The sequence below is a fragment of the Leptidea sinapis genome, chromosome 6 (genome assembly GCF_905404315.1).
Source record: "Leptidea sinapis chromosome 6, ilLepSina1.1, whole genome shotgun sequence".
NCBI lineage: Eukaryota > Metazoa > Arthropoda > Insecta > Lepidoptera > Pieridae > Leptidea > Leptidea sinapis.
Genome location: NC_066270.1, coordinates 9469294 through 9485760, shown reverse-complemented (window position 1 = coordinate 9485760; position 16467 = coordinate 9469294). Strand labels below are relative to the sequence as shown.

At 36.5% G+C, this 16467-nt stretch overlaps 2 protein-coding genes across 3 annotated transcripts in view; both read left to right on the top strand.

Moving 5' to 3' along the window:
* LOC126964973 (VPS35 endosomal protein-sorting factor-like) overlaps positions 1-4710 on the top strand; it is a 30317-nt gene extending 25607 nt beyond the window's left edge. For both annotated transcript variants that reach the window (XM_050808336.1, XM_050808338.1), the window contains exons 17-18: positions 1317-1582; positions 3900-4710. In XM_050808336.1, coding sequence (XP_050664293.1) covers positions 1317-1582; positions 3900-3977 — 344 coding nt within the window. In that variant the 3' untranslated portion in view covers positions 3978-4710. The remainder of the gene's footprint in view (positions 1-1316; positions 1583-3899) is intronic.
* A 9130-nt stretch (positions 4711-13840) lies between these two features.
* On the top strand, positions 13841-16438 carry LOC126965028 (neurotactin). Its single transcript, XM_050808451.1, has 3 exons — positions 13841-13946; positions 14027-14120; positions 14815-16438. The coding sequence occupies exons 1-3, from the start codon at positions 13917-13919 to the stop codon at positions 16185-16187; spliced, it is 1497 nt and encodes a 498-aa protein (XP_050664408.1). The 5' UTR covers positions 13841-13916; the 3' UTR covers positions 16188-16438.
* Positions 16439-16467: the final 29 nt, after the last annotated feature.

Here is a 16467-nt window from a genome sequence, read left to right as displayed (position 1 = left end):
TCTCTTCTAGTTCTAGTGAAGAAATCTCATTTTCAATGTAGCTCATGGGAAATGTATGAACCTAAATAGCTTTTGATCCCAACCATCTAGTACCCCAAACTCAACCTTTCAAGACACTTACAACGATATATAAGGGGGGTCTGTACCTATTGTGGCTGCTGAGGTATAAAATTTCCAACGCCCTATTGCTTTATACCGGGTGTAACCAGACAAACTCGATTACGGATGGGTTCCGTAGGGCTTCCTATAACAGAATCAAAATTGGCTATGGAGGGTAGAGGCAAGGAGAATCATCTCATATAGGATAAAAGTAGAAAAAGTGTCCATCTGATGCTGTAAATAACAGTTCAAAAAACTTCCGCAATGGCGCTAGTGTAGGCACAGGGTATGGAATGAAGTATGGTGAATGTTGCAAATGTAAACGATTTGAAGTATGCCGCGTAAAAAATTTAATATTATTGTCGACTAAAGTAGTTAATTATTGAAAATATCAACAATAATTTACGTTGTACATAATAATTTAGTAAATATAACCTTAAAGAATTATTATAGGTAAACGTGCACCTAGAGATTTTATATCTGGCGCTTGTTAAAACAAGCGCCAGATCTCTCCTGATGCCACTGTGGCGCCACCCTAATTTAACGCATTTTGACGGACACTTTTTCATAAACATAGATGATTCTCCTTGCCTCTACCGTTCATACTATTGGCATTTTATCATAAAAGTTTTGTAGGTAGTTGCAAAAAAAAATTGTTGGCTTTTTTAGCCAGCATTGTAATGCAATGTACAACGTACCTAAGGGGTCAATGACACTTGTACAACGTTTCTAATGCTGTCAGCTGTTGCGGTGAAATATATATATAAGCTAGAGGTCCCGAGTTCGAATCCCGGTAGGTGCAAGCATTTATATGATGAATATGGATGTCTGTTTCCGGGTCATTGATGTTTAAATGTATTTATGTATGTTTAAGTAAGTATATTGTATTAAATATATCATTGTCTTGTAACCCATAACACAAGCTATATATGCTTAACTTGGGGCAAGATAATTTGTGTAAAAAGTGTGTCAATATTATTATTATATCATATCATAATATTTTTTTTTTTTTTTTTTATAATTTTAAAGCCTATTAATAAAGCTAATGAAAAAGTTATGATTAAAATAGATTGCATTGCATTATTATGCTAAAAAAATAAAAATAATCCGCACCACATATTTTTGTTTCTAGTAAATTTCCAAATTTTCCACTACTGGGGTGTGAGAACTCGACTCTGTGTCTTGTTGGTGAACAATATATTATATAATATTTGCAGTAATATCGAATGATGAGCTGTACGGGTCGGACGAGGAGTTTATTAAGAGCATGGAGAGTCATGCGACGAACATTTGCCAAGAGTTGCTGGTCGTTCTCAAGGCACTCGGAGACGCGAAGGAAACTAAGAAACAGTACAATTTAGCGCTAGAATTGTTCTGGAGGATAATACGACGCGGAGACCTGGAGCAAACGCCCATGCTCATACTGGCGAACAAGTTATGGATGTTGTCGCAGAAGTTGCAGGAGTCCGACGGTAAATGCGCGGTAAGTCTATATTATCTTATTAATGAAAGAGTATTTTCGTCCCGGGAAAAGACCAGAAACTCTCATATTTCAAATTCAAATATTTTTATTCAAAATAGGATGTGACATCAGTTATTGTATGTCCAAAACTTAAACCCATTCCAAAAAGAACGCCTCAGATCTGAGAAGAACGGGCGCAACAAACTCAGCGGGCTTTTCTTTCATTAAAATATGGTAACAAAGTAATATTGTACAATTATGCTTATTATTAAATAATAGTCTGAGAGCGGTCACTCCATTCCCAAACTGTGGTATCGTTACAAAGCATCATTTATTTATAGTACATAATGTTATAGTAACCTTTACCACACAAACGTTTTTTAAGTATTCTTTTGAATATCGTAATACTTTTGTTTTGAACATTTTCTGGGATCTTGTTGTAAAAGCATATACATCGCCACACAAAAGACTTACTAACTTGACTTAGCCGAGTAGTAGGCATTATAAGTTTATGTCTGTTCCTGATGTTAACATTATGGTTATGACAGTTTCTATCAAATTCACTTATGTTCCTATGTACCTACATTACATTATTCTCATTCCATTACAGTGCCGCTCAAGATTCTTAAAATCCCAAAAATTCTGACTACAACTGCGCTCGTCACCTTGAGACATAAGATGTTAGGTCTCATTTGCCCAGTAATTTCACTAGCTATGGCGCCCTTCAGACCGAAACACAGTAATGCTTACACATTACTGCTTCACGGCAGAAATTAGAGTTACCCATTATCTAGCCGGCATTCTGTGCAAAGGAGCCTCCCACTGGGGGCTTTAACGTGTTGGATTAATGAGAATAAAAACAAGAACACAACTTCTATTACTTTTATTGAACACTAGCTGAACCGGCATACGTTGTTTTGCCATATAAATTATTTTTAGAGTTAGACCGTTTCTTGGACATTGCAACTTTACTTTATTCTTCTAAAATAAAAGAATTTTTCTAAAACAAACGTAGCCTAAGTTACTCCTTATTAAATCAGCTACCTGCCAATAAAAGTCCCGTCAAAATCGGTCCAGCCATTTCAGAGATTAGCCGGAACAAACAGACAGACAGAAATTGTTAAAAAATGTTATTTTGGTGTATGTACCTTATATATGCTCATATACATGTAGTTAAAAACGATTATTTCAATATTACAAACAGACACTCCAATTTTATTTATATGTATAGACTAGCAAAGATTAGTATTAGTGAATATTACTGTATTTTGAAATCACAATCATAACTGGTCGATTGCGCTTGAACAAGCGAGCACTCCTTCGCTGCTCCGCGGGGTTCGGACGAATATAATATTGACCTGAATAATAATAATCACTCACATCACAAATCACACACCTATATTAACACTACACACAATTAGTCACACACTTACATACACTCACACATATTTACATACATATATCAATCACCGCACTCGCCGGCGAGTGCGAAGTCTCTTCAAACCTAGAGTCCACTAGACTAAGAGATATATTAGATCGTTAGTTCGCCTAGTGAGCAGGCGGTACGAGGTTCGAGTCTCCTTCCGAGACGCCCCGCGCCTGTGAGCTACGTTTTCGGCCTCCAAGGCCCCCGCCCGGCTTCGCTGTAAAAGCCTTCAGGGCTATCAGCACAGAGGAGGTTTTTAGTCGGTAGGGGGTGTTTACACCCGAGCCCGACATATGGGCCCCGTTTCGGGGTCTTCAATACGTAAATGTATTTTACTCCTCTCGAAAAAAAAAGCTTGAACAATCGAGCGCTTCTTCGCTGCTCCGCGGGGTTCGGACGAATATAATATTGATCTGCGTGAATAAAGTGATTTTGATTTGATTACCTTAAAGGATTGAGCTTTTGATTACTGTTTGTAAAAATATAGTATTAATAATTATAAATCATATTAATTATATATAATATTAATTACAAGTTTTAGCAGAATTGTCACAAATTGTAAGTAGAGGTATTTGGTGAGTATTGCATGATATTATGCAGATTAGTCCAGAATGCGCTTCGTCAAGAACAGCCGCGGTGCCCATATGCCCGAAATCATTTTCAAATGTTAATGTCACGTATTGATCTTTCGAATAAAAAAAAATTTTTGATTACAATTTAATTTTTTGTGTTATTTTTTACAATTTCAAGTTATATCGGGCTTAAAAAAACACCCTTAATTTGCCAAGACCCTCCCCCCCTCCCCCCCTAAGTGAGATTTGGAAAGATTTAGCTTGATCCCCACCTAGAACACCTTACGTAATTAATGAACTGAATCTTACTAAAATGAATCTTATTTTTTTTTTGTTTCAGAGATCAATGCTATCAGCGTTGCAAGACAGCGCCCCCAGACGGCATCTTTTGGAAATACTCAATGAAAACATGATATAACTTATATTTCTCTATATTATATTCCACTCCTTATATCGTATATTATGACAGTCTATACTATAAGACTGATAATTAAATGTAGTTCCTGAAAAACGTTCCAAGCCACAAACATCACATTTTAATTAATTCGTGTTTAAAGTTTTAATACATATTACTGTATTCGATACTTGTAGGTTGGGCTGGGCTACTAAGTGACGAGTTCATTAAAAGAGTGACAGTAGGGCTGCCATTTTTTGTCAGTCCGTTAATATGAATCACGTGACCAGTTTTGTGTTCTTTTTTTTTATATGGAATAGGAGGACAATCGAGCGTGCGGGTCACCTGGTGTTAAGTGATCACCGCCACCCACACTCTCTTGCAACACCAGAGGAATCTCAAGAGCGTTGCCGGCCTTCAAGGAAGGTGTACGCGCTTATCTTGAAGGTACCCATGTCGTATCGTCCCGGAAACACTGCACAAGGAAGCTCATTCCACAGCTTCGTAGTACGAGGAAGAAAGCTCCTTGAAAACCGCACTGTGGAGGACCGCCACGCATCCAGATGGTGGGGATGATATCGTAACTTGTGGCGTGTCGTGCGAAGGTGGAATTCGGCGGCAGGAATCAGGATGAACAGCTCTTCGGAACACTCCCCGTTCTTAACTCAATTTCGACATGATTGTGGTTTGGAACATTTTTCGGGAATTACGTCCAATTATATATTTAAATGATATTAAAATAAATGTACAATTACAAGGCTTTTTATTCGCTTGATCCATTAACAGATCTGGACTAACCGCCACTTGTTCAAAGCATCCTTAAAGTTAATGTTTCATTAAATATAATACCGTCACATTCTTTTTCATTTTGACAGTCAATGATAGCATGTATATAGATAGATATAACGAAACATTAACTTTAAAATATGCTTTCTGCGGTAAGTATTATAAGTTAAACTTAAATGCGTTAATGTGCAGTCAGAATAATAATAAAAATCTTTATTACACTAAGAAAAAACCAATTATACAGTTGCCTAAACTATACAAATCAACAATATAATAATATTCATCTTTTTGAAGGAAAATATCTATTCGCGCACCGCACACACATTTTTTCGTAGGTAAGTCACGCTCTGAGGCGAAATGCTCGATCGGGTGAACTCGGGACCGCCGAGTGTACCCGAGCGAGAAAGATACAGACAGCTGCTCTTCGCTGTTAAAATTAATACGTAGTAATTGTTATTATTGGTACGTAATAATAATAACTTTAACAATTATTTGCTTCACTTCTGCCGTGCTAGTCTCAAGTGCACACTCAATTTTTTTTTAATTATTCTTCCCTTAAATGGGAAAGGCAAAGGCAGCGCCATGCAGCCATCGTCAATTGTCATGGTTGCAGATAGCTAAGTGACTGTTATCACACAGATTCGATCCAAGAATTACTTACGCAAGTGTATTGTAAATATATGGATTCACCCCTCGGAGCAATTATTAATTGCTCCAGCAGCTGGTGGACTTTTCTATGTGGGTCATTATCATCAGCAGTGCCAATATTTAAAAGTTTTCAAGACTGAAACATCAATTACTGGGGGTATACGTGCCTTGGTCTTTTATAATAGACCACTATGTTCTAGCTACATTTTTACTTAATTTGAGAAGATTACCTGCATAATTACGTTGCATATCAATAGTTTAGAGGAGGCTAAAATTAAAATAAAATATTTATATTTTTGAGCTACTATTTCTGCTTCCGTATTCAAAACGCAGCTATCGCTGCGCTAAGCCCTCTGGTTATCCACTTATGACAATTTATTGGATACTCTAATACGAATCTTCTGGAAGCATTGATTGTACAGACGAAAAAAGTTTATCAAAATTAATGAAAGCTTTGTTTTTTTAGTAAAACTTAAACTGCAAATATGAGACAAGCGTGTTTATTATTATTTTCTATGGAAAAGTTTTTTTTTTGTTACATTGGTACGCACAATTGTGCAGTATTATGGTCTGACAGCTGTAAATGTTCAACACTTCCTTTTATGTCTAAGGATTATAAGGTAGAGGTGCGTTCCATGATTATGTCGTGCATGAAGTGAAATGCGCCAGGCCTAGAGTACCAAAGATTAAACATGTATGAAAGTTTTGCAATAATTGGAAGAACCCAGCAAAGAGGATGTAAATACTAAGTAATAAGAGGCGGTACTAAATTTAAATTAAGTTTAGTATGAAGTGTAGTGCAGTCATTTGACATAAGTTTGAAATAGTAGTAATTACAGTATGGCGATTGGTGATTAAGTATAATCCGGCTAAGTTTGAAAGTGAACAGTTGCTTAAAACGTAGTGGATTTCGGCTACCTCTGTCTTTTACAAGATTTTAGCCGTCATCTGTCAATCTATCAATGACTGCACGTTTCATACAATCGAGTGAATGGCTTTTTTCTTAGAAAGTTTCGCTAGGCTGGAAGCTAGGGACGTGTGCTAAGTAGTTACAGCTGTCTACTCCTAGAAATAATTATATAGCAACATAAAATATTTAGCACACAGGTACTTCAAAGAAACTGGGCGTCATTAATAGAGCACGGCAATACTTCAAACCGGCCCACATTCTAGCGCTGTAGAAAGCAGGTCCGGCCACACATGGAGTATTGCTGTCATCTCTGGTCTGGCGCACCCCAGTATCAGCTCGATCCATTTGACCGCGTGCTACGTAGAGCAGCTCGAATTGTCATGGACCCAGTCACGATCATCAGATCACTTGGCGTTGCGTAGAGACGTCGCTTCATTGTGTGTCTTCTACCGCATTTATCACGGGGAGTGTCCCGAAGAGCTGTTTAACCTGATTCCTGCCGCCGAATTCCACCTTCGCACGACACGCCACAAGTTAGTATATCATCCCCACAATCTGGATGTGTGGCGGTCCTCCACAGTGCGGTTTTCAAGGTGCTTTATGTACTACAAAGCTGTGGAATGAACTTCCTTGTGCGGTGTTTCCGGGACGATACGACATGGGTACCTTAAAAAAAAGCGCGTACACCTTCCTTAAAGGCCGGCAACGCTCCTGTGATTCCTCTGGTGTTGCAAGAGATTGTGGGCGGCGGTGATCACTTAGCAACAGGTGACCCGTAGGCTCGTTTGTCCGCCTTTTAGGTAAGAAAGTGAAACTTCTTTATGAAATATAATTTTTCTACTATTTACAACTTCAAAGAAATAAAGGCTTAGAAAATCCGTACTAAATTAAAGCTATGTAATGACTAAAGCCATGCATACAATTTTTTTAAATTTTATTACTTTCACACTAATATAGTATTCTTTAGGTTACTTTACTAAACTTTGTTAAAAAGACATCATGGCGCGTAACTGAAAATCGTGACGACATTACTATAAAATTTGTCTCATACGTCGATAAAGACATTTCACTTCAAAAATCTTATCTCTCTGATACTGTTCCGTTTTGTAACCTTACTTAAATGCGAATGAAAGTTTGCTTTGTGCAATTTTTTCAAACTAAGATGGCCGCCGTACATCGGTTCCTAATTTTTATTTATGAAACAGATATCGTTTCCAAGGATATTCGGGTAGTACTAAATTGTCTACAATGTAATATAAATCATTTTTGTAATCTTAGATGGCCATCACGCATACCTAATTGTCATTGTAACATTATGTATATATTGTTTCCAAAACCCAAGATAGCCACCGCATAAAGTTATTGCCGCAACAGTATTTTAGACGTTTCCAGGGTTTCCGGATTGACTTAGATCGAATTTAAAATTAATATAATGCTATGTTAGGGCACCGGCCAATTTGAATTTTAAATACATAATATATACTACGGGTTCCTTATGTTCGAGTGATATAATACGAAATCCTTACAGGATCACTTGTGTGTCCGTTTATGAAGAACAATCACACAAGTATGGTGAGTTATTGATATTTTTAAATAAACTTCGTAACAATGCTTAGGACGGGAGCTTCATTGAGAAACCCAAGTACTTAGTAACAAATTTATTTTCTACGATTAGTTATAGTTGTGTATCACAAGATTTTCTTATGTAATTCCCTAAATTCACATCGAAGTGCGTTCACAACCTACGCCCGGAATGCATCTGAACTTTCGGTTGACGCAACTCTGCTGCTGATTGGAAAAGACTGATGTTATAACTTATATTATGTTAATACGACTTAAGACAATGATGTTCTTTCCGAGCATAGAGCAACTGCAAAAGCTATGAAACAACCGGACCATGAGCCTCTAAAGGCACCCTCGCTCACCTACGTTTTAATTTTTACACACCTCCATAAATTTTAATATGAAAATTATTCTTTTATGTATAAATAAACGATAAACAAAACTAAAATGACGTTATATTTGAACTCTTTAGATATTTAACAGACACACATACAAACAACAAACAGACTCATACCCACCTAAATAAAATCAAATATCTACATATATAATTATAAGTTACATACCTACTTGGTTAATTAATTACTTATTAATGTGTTAGAATTATTCGATATCATTTTATTTTACCGCTTTCCTTGTTAAAAATGTGAACTCATTAGTGTGAGGAAATACAAATAGTGAAGTCGTGGGAATCAAGGCTGTCTTCAGCTGTTCCCAATATTAAGTCTATCTCTTACTTGAGATAAAAATCGTAACTATCGTTGCCTTTTCTGTCCCAATAAACTAATCGACGGTAACTCACCTTATCCGTACACGCTGTCTGTCGATGGGACGACGTATAGCCTACCAGCGATAAAAGTTTGTATGGAAATTGCAATTCACGCGTCCCAATATAAGGCGATAAGAATGACTTATACGGGTATATTGGGACAGCTTCAGATTATTGACAGTTGACTAATTACGGACAGTAGAAGGTAGTAATTTATCTCTATCTGTAGATAGTATATTGGGAACGGTCGTTAGTGTACCAAAGTGTAAACACATTAAATATATATTTAATATTGACCTCAGTAAACATGGATATGTTAACCTGGATTATGTGTTAACATGGATATGCTAACATGGATTTGTTAATGTTGTTAAACCTTCCGAAACAATGGGATTCGACGTAGCTACCTAATTCGATATTCTTTTATCATATTTTGACTTATTTCATTCAAAGTGAAACTTTATTGAATTAGGCTTGAACTAAGTGATAATGAGTCGTCACGAGGTATTTGTATTACTTTTATTATTAAATAACTGAATCTACTATATGATGTTCGGAAAAAGTAGAGCTAGTGAGAAGAACATATAAGAAATTCAACGGCCACTCTTTTCAATCAATAAAGTATTTTTCAATAGTTGTAAAATACAAAACAAATTAGTTTGTAAGGTGCTGCATCCAATATATGTTTCGTGTTCAAATTTAAAAACGTTTTACGTATCAAATATTACATAAAAAGTAATAAATAATAAACTGTATAAATATAAGTTATCTTATATTGGATGCATCAAGCTGTAGAGCTTGAATTCATTGTTTGTTTGATTCGTGAACATGATGGTCGTGATTTCCGTCATAATTAGTAACCGCATCAAACAAATACAATGATTTATTAACTATAACAGGTCGACCTGGCGCCACAAGCAGCACCCGTTAACGACTTGATGCATGGACCAGCCATCATTCCCTTCGCACATATTTGAGGGAAAGAGACGACCCGGCACACGACGCCGCCGCAAGCAATGCATTTTAGTGAGCATGATGAACCATGTTATAGTATACACATGATAACTATAAAATTACAAAAATAATGCTCACAAAGCAAACCCACGAAACGATTCTATATAATGTGATTACAGTAGGTAAATACATTATATATAAACTTAAAGAATACAATTATATTCAAGTTACATAATTATGAGATTCATAATTATGCAATGCTATATATCTTAATATATATAATTTACGTGACACGTTCTTTGTCCGCGATGGACACCTAAAGTAATGAACGGATTTTAATGGGGATTACTTCATGGAGTGCAGTTTAGTCCCAACTTGAGAGATAGGATACCTACTTTTTTTCGATTTGGGACCTATAATTATTTTTATTTCCAATATTTGTTTTGTATGGACATATTTTCTGTGAGAGAATTTATTGACGCACGGTTTGACAGTTCTGTTGTGAAACAATATCATTGCAGGGTGCATTTTTTATGATTATTTAAGATTTATTTATCTTGATGTTTTTAAATATTTTTGGCAACATCCTATAAAATAGTATTTTTTTTATTATCTACACAACAACGTCTGTCGAGTCAGCTAGTTAGATTATATAATATTATGAAGAATTATTATTAGGTGGACCAGGAGCGCCTATTCCATACTTCTTTATCCTCTATAATATATTCTTCAATCGTATAGTAGGCTTTTTGAATAAGGCGATTAGTTATAATTTTTGTTTAATATATAAACATAGAATATAATTCTAATGTGTTAAGTCTTTATAATAATAAAATAATCCTGAAACCCCCAATTACCATAAAACTTGTTAAAAATACTACAGACTATATTATTTATAAATCAAAATTCCATTTAGCTGAATATTAATCAGTCTTTACTTATCTAGGTTACTAACTTTTTGCAAGTGTTGGTAATAACTCGTCAACAAATTGTGCAAACGTCCCACTGACAAACGAAATAAAACTATTGATTACTAAAATAATTTGCATAAAAAATTAAGATCTTAAGCACTTAATTCTCTATTATTTACATATAGAGTAATAACACATTTCACACAGAGTATCATATTTTATTAGCCGTTTTCTCCAAGAGATCAGTTCATCATGTAACAGACACAATTTATTTATTTTCACTTAAATGTCGATGTACACCTTCCTTTTGGAATACCCTTTTTATGTCAAGACTTCGGTCGGAAGAAGAACAGTTCTGCTTCCGGCTGAATGCTCGTGTCTAAAGTGCTTAAGCACGTGACCTAGATAGGAAACTATACTTCTTTTGATAGTCTGGATTAGTTCACATTTACTACCAGCTACACTTACCTAAGTCCTCAACATTTGTTACATTAGACAACATACGTTAAATGCCCAACCTTCAAATGCTTCCACACGTTTTCAGAGTTGTTCTCTCAAGCCTCACATCCGTTTAAAGAACTATGGGTTGGGCCATATACTTTGGCCATATGCTTTGGAATAGACGAGTCCGCAAAGACATTTTTAGGACGCACATCATTTTTTCATATTGTGATATATATATCTTTATATATATAATTCTTGTGTGCGTGTGTATGTCACTGAACTCCTCCTAGACGGCTGGACCGATTTTATTGAAACTTTCTGTGTGTCTTCAGGTGGATTCGAGAATGGTTTAGATTCACAACTACCTCCTGAACGGCTGGACCGATTTTGATGAGATTTTTGTGTGTTCCAGTGAATTTGAGATTGATGTGTGTCTTCGGGTGGATTCAAGAATGTTTTAGATTCCCAATTAAACTACCTCCTAAACGGCTGGACCGATTTTGATGACTTTTTGTTTGTTTCAGTGAATTTGAGATTGGTTTAGATTCTCAATTACGTCCATATAATATAATTCTCCTGCTCATGTGTATGTTAGTGAACTCCGCCTAACGGACTAGACGTGTGTACAGGACAACGTCTGTTGGGTCCACTAGTATAGGTATATATATAAATAGAGTTGTATATAATTTAACTCCAGTGCGTTTTTATTGCCGAACCTACGGGGTAGATTCTTCTTATATTTACGCATCCGTTCCATTAGCCAACTGCCTTCTACAGAAATCACATATAACTTATAGGCTTTTAGCCTTTTTTTCGAGAGGAGGAAAACAAATTTAGATACAACGTACTGATGTCGGACTCAGATCGAAATACCCTACCGACTAAAAACCTCCTCTAACGGGCAAGGCCAAATTATAGCTCACAGCCGTGGAGAGTCACCCAACGGCACAAACCTCGCAGCAACTGTGTGTTGGGGCGAATAGAGATTAGGTTATTGAAAAACTATAAGGAGTCACTCACTTGGAGCCGGCGAGTGCGTGATGTCACTCTGGTACTACCATGAATGTTTGTTAGATGTTAGTGTGTGTAGCAGCGACAGTGGCCGCCGGATTGGCACATACTCCGACGCACGAGAGCACGCGGTGTGTATCCGTTCGTCTGTCAACTGTCTGCGTATATGTGTAAGTCACGAAGGTGGATTTGTTAGAGAACGAACCGAGCATTTATAAGCGCTATTAGTCCTACGAGTTCTGTGTTTCGACGACGCGCTTCGGGGTCCCTAGGCTTGTTGGCAATGATCTTAAGCTCAACAAAGTCAATATATAACACGAAGCGAAACACTTGAGCTAAGCTGACTGATTACTTGCTCGACAGCCGCACGGGAGGGCCAAGCCCATGCGTTGGTCTTTAGTTAAGAAGCCAGGAAGGGCTGTGCCTTTTGCACTGGTGCCTGAAGGAGACCCACGGCTGCCAATTTTGAAGGTTGAAATACGCAGAGGACGCTGAAACGATGGTTCATTTGGTGGAAGTGAGAAGTTGCGAGTCACCTTAAATCTCAATTCTAACCGATATTTTATACGTATCTAATGAAATCGAGTGATCTCATTGAACAAGTGAATCCTTTTTTTTAGTACCCACTGAACACTGTCAAAATACACTCGACCATGGATTACGTATTGAGGAAATTTCTGGAATAACAGTAAAGCTCAGTACAAGAGCGAGATCCTCGCTCATATCATGCCAGATCCCGGAGGGTCATCGCCTCTCATATTAATTTCGCAATCTGACACATTCTAAAAACATTAATTCCTCAAAGTACACATTAATAAATCCAAAAATATCAATTACAAATGAAATACTTAGTAGCATCTCAGTAGCTACTAACAATAGCGTAATCAAAACTCGTAATAATAATTATAGTTGTCAATTAAAACTAATTATTTAACTATGGCGCGGCTAATTCTGTTTCATCATCAAACAAACGCTTAAATGTTGCACAAACGACTTAATTAACTTCAGTCGATGAAATTATCTAATAATTTAATGAAATAATAAGAATTAATAATAGTATTCTATGTTCGGCTTACGTTGATAATATTAAATTAATCGAATGTTTTGAATGATTAATCATCAAATAATCAACTATCTGCAATGTTGACAATGTTGTGATACTTCACACCAAATATATTGATAAAACTCGCCTCGTCAGTTCTTATTAAATTGTACAACGGTTTAATTAATTCAATTTATTGAGAATATGCAGGTACGTAGGCGTATCGTCTCGGCGGTAATCTTCTACATCAGAATTGACTCAGAGTCATTTAAGCTTTAGTATCCCTTAGGCACCACTCAAAGGTTTTTATCAATTTTATAACATATGTATTTTATACATTTTCTGGGATCCTGTTGATTAAACATAATGTACTTCGCCCAACAAAGACTTAGCGGGTACTAGGGCATTACATGTATATCTAAATAAGGTACTGACATCTATATTTTGTATGATATTATTTAGATACGTTTACACAGACTGGGCCCTTATTCGGTCGTCTGTTAAGTTTCAATAAAGATGTCGCGAATTGCGAAATATGCTCACCACTGTTGAGCGGACACTTACTCAACAAATATTTGACAAAGATAATTATTTTTGTCCCTATTGGTTCAGGAGTGCCAAAAACAGTTTTGATAAGTGGCGACACAGCGATTTCCAAAATAGCAATGTTGAGGCCTATTGCAGGTATTGACCCCAGCTGCCGACCCGTAGATGTAGTAAGCGGTTAGCGGACAATGTCCGACGGGACACGCTTCACTGGTGCCCGCTCTGTTGCACCGATCTTTCACCTTCGCAATATTGACGCCTATAAAACCTTGTCTTTGTTAAAATATGACGCTACTTTCATCTGGACGCAAAGCAGAAACTACGCCGTATATCGAACGATAAAAGCTCGATAGATATCATTTTGGGTTCAAACCCATCAAAAATGTATTTTATGACATTATTTAGATGGCTGGTACGGAAAAAACATTGCAAAAAATTAAGTGCTACTTATACATTGATAGTCAATAACTTACAACGTAAATTTTGTTTTAGCTTCTCATATGTGGTGTTTGCGGACAAGTTCTTGCGAGAGACAATCAACGACGCGATCTGGATTTTGAAAATGTGTTTAAAAATGACGATTCCGGTAAGTAACAATTTGCGATATGAAGTATTTTTTCATTACAAACCTATTTGTTAAGTATATTATATCCTGTGATCTGTCTTCTTCTTTAATGTTAATGTAACCCTTCTGGCATAAATCTAAATACAATCTAATTATTAATATAAAACTTAAACTGGCATTAATATAGTAAATAAATACGTCATAATTGCAGGCATCATTTCACTCGCGTCAAACCCATTTGCTGCAGCTATTTTACAAGTTGATAAAAGTAGCTATCCAGAATTATTCGACACAATAGTCAGTAGCTCAATAGATTCATTGCAAAAAGATGTACCGCCTAGAGAAAGTATATTCGATGCTAGAAATTTCGGGTTCAATCCGATTGCAAGTCAAAGTTTTTTGCAACACAACAAAGCTGCCCGTTTAACAGAATTAGGGGCACAGCCACAGGGCGGTGGTAATTCTGCCAAGAATATACGTCCTTTGAGATATAATATAGAAACTCTTCATGATGCAAATTATAGAGTGTACAATCCAGATGATGAAGATGATGGCAAAAACATTTTAGCAGAATTGAAAAAAAATCCATCTGTGGCTGAATATTTTCAGCCATTAATTAATGCTGAAGTTAATCATCCAATCAATTATCGTAAAGAAGAACTGATTGAAAGTCTCGATGGTGATTCATTCTATAGGAACAATCCTTATATTACAGGTCCAGCTCGAATTCGGCGTTACACAAGAGGCCGAAGGCGAGAAAACATAAAAAAGGCAAGTGATGAAGACGACGATGATCCTTACAATTATAAATCAGATTACACTTCAATACCAAAAGCGTTCGGGGGAAGTTCCTACAGTAGCCCCTATACAGAAAAAAAGGATAATGAAGATTACGCCTATCCTTACAAGTACGGATCTGGATATGATCACAAAGAGTACGACAGAATAAAAGAGCTGTCTGAAAAACAAGCAGCAGAAATTAGAGAAAACCCTGGAAACTGTAAAGAAGTCAAAAGGGATGGTATGACATGTAATGTTTGTAAAGACCCTAAGACAGGAGGAAATTACGAATCTTGTTCTTATGTAGCAGAACCTAAAAATAATAAATATGCGTATTCGAAAGAGAGAAAATTTGATAGTAATGATGAACCTGAAGTCAATTCTGGAAGTGATGAGAAATCAGGAGATTCACCGAAAAAGTCAGAAAAATATAAGGATAGTCGTGAAACTTCTCCCCAAAAATTTACCAGTTCAGATGAAGAAAAACCTTCTAGTAATTACAAGAAAATTGATGATGACTCAGGTGAAAAATATAAGGGCTACTACGTGCATACTTCGAAACCAAACCCAAGTGAAGCATTACGAGCAGCCAGTGACGAGTCTACTAGCGCCGAGACTAAAGAGTCAAAGCCATATGACTATAAAAAATCATTGCCAGGATTTTATACTGATAACGAACCGAAAAAGGATGTAGAACATGTTCTGGCCGAATTTAAAAAGAAAGACAGGTCCACATGTAAAAAAGTACAAAAGAATGGCATGACTTGTTATCAGTGCTTAGATAAAAATGGTCTTAAAAACGAGGAATGCATGTTTGTTTCTGAATCAGCACCAAAACAGAGCCACTTAGCATACCAGGAAGTGAAAGAATTTACATCGAAGCCAGCCACGCTCGATAGTGGAAGTGTTGAAGCTGAAAGTCAAACAATTACAACAAGCACTCCACCAAATCAAAAATCAGCTGCCTATGTAGCAGCTCCTACAACTAATGGAAAAAAGCAAAAGCGTAAGAAAGCGACACAAACAGCAGGCATTTCAGCTGCGAAAACGGCGGATTTAACGGAAAAAACAATTGAGTCACCAAAAGTAAAGAGAAGCCCCGACTCCGAAAACAAAAACGCTGAAATCATTGATGAAGCAGCAAATATTGCACCACCAGAAGAGTTTGCCGGTGCAAGTTCCAAAGGCGCCTTTTGGGCAGAAACAATGCCACGATATAGCGCTGACTTAGGGGTCACTTTACCAGAATATATGCTCTCCAGATCTGAGCATGAAGCTTTATTTGATGAAGCTGTGTTAGGAGCGTAAACATACTCTAGATTGAAAGCCAATTAATACAAAAACACTGCTTATATTATGGTCTTATTTGAAAAAAAAAATCAATGAATAAGATAAAAGATTTTAAATATCGTACCAAAAATAAATGACTGCAACCAGCAAGTGATATTTGTAGTATTAATGGATGTTGTTTAATCGATAGATGGCCTATGTCTGGGCCCTATTAGATAGTTGTTGACTAGTTCTAGATTACTTACGAATAAAATGATTTTTTATATTAATCTAGTGTTTCATTTATGTCAACGTTTAA